Raw genomic sequence first — 2857 nt, 5'->3', positions numbered from 1 at the left:
CATTTACTGAAAGATGCAAGTTTTTTAAACATAAAATTTATGTAATTTTGTTTTCTCTCATTTGATTGGGCTAAAACTGACAGAGACAGATTATCAGAGATATTACGATAAGAGAGAATGCACGTTACACGATGTCGTCGGCAGTGTATTGCAGGAGCTAAAGCACGTTCCACGATGTCACTGGAAGTGTACAGCAGGACCTAATGTAAATACGTCGCAGTCTATGCTTCCACATTTTTGCATGCACCCTATACAGTCCACGTACCTTCTTTACTTAGCCACGTTTTCCGAACGATGGCAGACTCCTTGCATATTGAAAATGCCTATTAGCTTGCTGGTGAGACAATCTATAAACATCCGGCTGCTTGAACCCATTCCAGAAATATTTCCACATATTTCATATGCTGAATTTTCTAGGTGAGGCTTTGCTTTCATGAGATGTGTCTTACTGTTTAGAATTTCACTATTTTGCAAGATTTAGTTTTTAATGAAACATGGAAAATTGTCCCTTTGTGTGTAGATTGCTGATGTGCAGGTCTGTAGAACAAAGCTGATTTCTGTTTATATTAATGAGATGTTTTTAAAGTTTCGTCAACTCATTTGTTACAAACTGCTTTTGACATTGACTTTCATTCTGTGAAATTTCTATCGTGTCTTCTTTGTAAATTCTTGTTTTTGAATAGGAAATCAACCGCATGGTTGCTCATGCCACAAATTCAAACCCACAAGATGGTGAACGCCAAAACCAGATGAATGGATCAAAGGCAAAGGCAACTTCAAATTCATCCCAGCTTATCATGTTGTCCTGCGCCTGGCAGATCATAGATGTTGTGCTTAGCAAGAGGTGGGGCACATCTGGTTTTTTAAAAGATACAACAGCTTGGTGTAGAATTCAATTTGGTAGATCTACGTTTCTGACAACACTTGAAAATTGATGACAATCTGGGGAGTAATTCGGACATTTGACATCAATGAGCTGAGTTGCAGTTCTATTTATTAGTAGACGGTCATTAATCAGACACAACTTCTCATATGAGTTTATTCTCGTGGGTCACGAAAATGAATTATTAAGATTCCAAAATCTTGTGATTCACTTTCACGAAATACAGCTAGAAGCCCTCTGCATTCTGAGCAGGGTTGTTCGAGCTCTTGATAAATCATTCTTTATGTTGAAATTTCAGGTCGCATTGATTTGAATGATAGAAATATTATGGAGCCTCCAGGAATTAGTTTTTTGAAGCATTACAGGTGTTTCAATCCCACAATCAAGGTCTATCAGAGCTCTGTGTTGATAATCATATTCATTGCATACGCTTGTTTCCATGCCTCGAGGAAACCCATCAGCATTGCAAAAGGGGTGTTGAAAAGTGGGTGGAAGCCCTTTGATGGAAGTACTGCAACTGCCAGGTTGGGGGAGATCGATGTGTCATTTCTTTTAGTTTATTCTATAGGGATGTTTTTTGCTGGGCATGTTGGAGACATGGTCGATCTTCGCATTTTTCTTACTGTGGGTATGATTGGGAGTGGGACTTTTGTGGCCATGTTTGGGATGGGATATTGGTTCAACATCCACAGTTTCTGTTTCTTTTACTATTTGTGTATGCAAGTGGTGCAAGGGCTGTTCCAAGCCACAGGTTGGCCCTCTGTTGTTGCCATTGTTGGTAATTGGTTTGGCAAGGGCAAGAGAGGCTTCATCATGGACATCTGGAATGCTCACACTTTAATTGGAAATATATGTGGCTCCCTTATTGCTGTAGTTGTCTTGCAATATGGATGGGAATGGTCTTTCCTTCTTCCTGGAATTCTAGTGGCAGTGGCAGGCATCATTGTTTATTTGTTTTTGGTTGTGAACCCTGAGGATGTTGTGGATGAGGTTCGTTCTGAAAGGATAAATTTGGAAGATCAGAGTCTACTCAAATGCGGGGAAGCTGGATTGTTAAAGGAAACACTGCCTCCCACAGAATCTCACAGAGGCCCGGTAAAAGTCTTCATTGAATTATCCAAAACAGGAACTTCTTGTGACAACATGAATGGGGCGATAGATCCATCAAAAGCAGAGATCCATGGTGATAGTGGCGATGGAAAACATGACATAGAAGAATCCACAGTGGAAGGTGAGGAAGAGGGGCTCCTTCGATCTTGCACGACTGCCCAAATTCATTCAACTGCCACTGATGTCGTTGGTTTCGTTGAAGCATGGATGATTCCGGGTGTCGCATCCTATGCATTATGTCTTTTCTTCTCGAAGCTGGTGGCTTATAAATTTTTATATTGGCTACCTTTCTACATTAAGCATTCAGGTAGAGCTAACCTCGTTGGACTCTGGTGTCTAATTTAACCATTTTTTACTCCGAAACAATCCAGTTTAAGTGTTCATTATTTAGGAGCCGTAAGTTATTAGTAATCTTGACATATATCTACAAATAATATTAGATAAAAAAATTATTGTTTGAGTGCACTTTCAGACGAATTTTGGCAGTTTGAATTGCTTTTCCCACGAGCCCAACCATAATCCTACTGTAACTGTTGTGAGAATAACAGAAACCCGAAACTATTGAAACTTTTGAAATCTCAAACCTCTGGGAAAAATTGAACTTTCAAACTGCTGTAAACCTGGCAAAAACCCTAAATCAGAAAAGTGCGGGCATGAACAGAAACTTGAATCTGAAACTTAAAGTTCTCACAAACAGATACGTATTTATTTTCTTCTGTAAAACTACTTAAAAAAGAAATATCAAAACTGTAGTATGGTTCAATTATGAATTCTAGGAAGTATGCAGAACGCAAGAACTTTTTGTTATTTATGGATGCCCACTCAGGCCAAAGAATTCTCCAAGCACAGAATGGTTGATGCCCT

The 2857-nt window shown here is 39.2% G+C and overlaps 1 protein-coding gene across 2 annotated transcripts; it reads left to right on the top strand.

Annotated features, from left to right (window-relative positions):
• The first annotated feature begins 277 nt into the window (after positions 1 to 277).
• LOC131051260 (putative glycerol-3-phosphate transporter 1) lies at positions 278 to 2458 on the top strand. Of its 2 annotated transcripts, none has more exons than XM_057985693.2 (2): positions 278 to 417; positions 684 to 2458. In XM_057985693.2, exon 2 carries the CDS (start codon positions 1211 to 1213, stop codon positions 2336 to 2338), a length of 1128 nt encoding a protein of 375 aa, XP_057841676.2. In that variant the 5' UTR covers positions 278 to 417; positions 684 to 1210; the 3' UTR covers positions 2339 to 2458. The 2 variants fall into 2 exon arrangements, with proteins under 2 accessions (XP_057841676.2, XP_057841677.2); XM_057985694.2 differs by lacking the exon at positions 278 to 417 and adding an exon at positions 429 to 535.
• Positions 2459 to 2857: the final 399 nt, after the last annotated feature.

This window comes from Cryptomeria japonica, chromosome 9 (genome assembly GCF_030272615.1).
Source record: "Cryptomeria japonica chromosome 9, Sugi_1.0, whole genome shotgun sequence".
Taxonomy (NCBI): Eukaryota; Viridiplantae; Streptophyta; class Pinopsida; order Cupressales; family Cupressaceae; genus Cryptomeria; species Cryptomeria japonica.
Note: the sequence above shows the minus strand (reverse complement) of the source record. Positions and strands in the feature narration are given on the sequence as shown.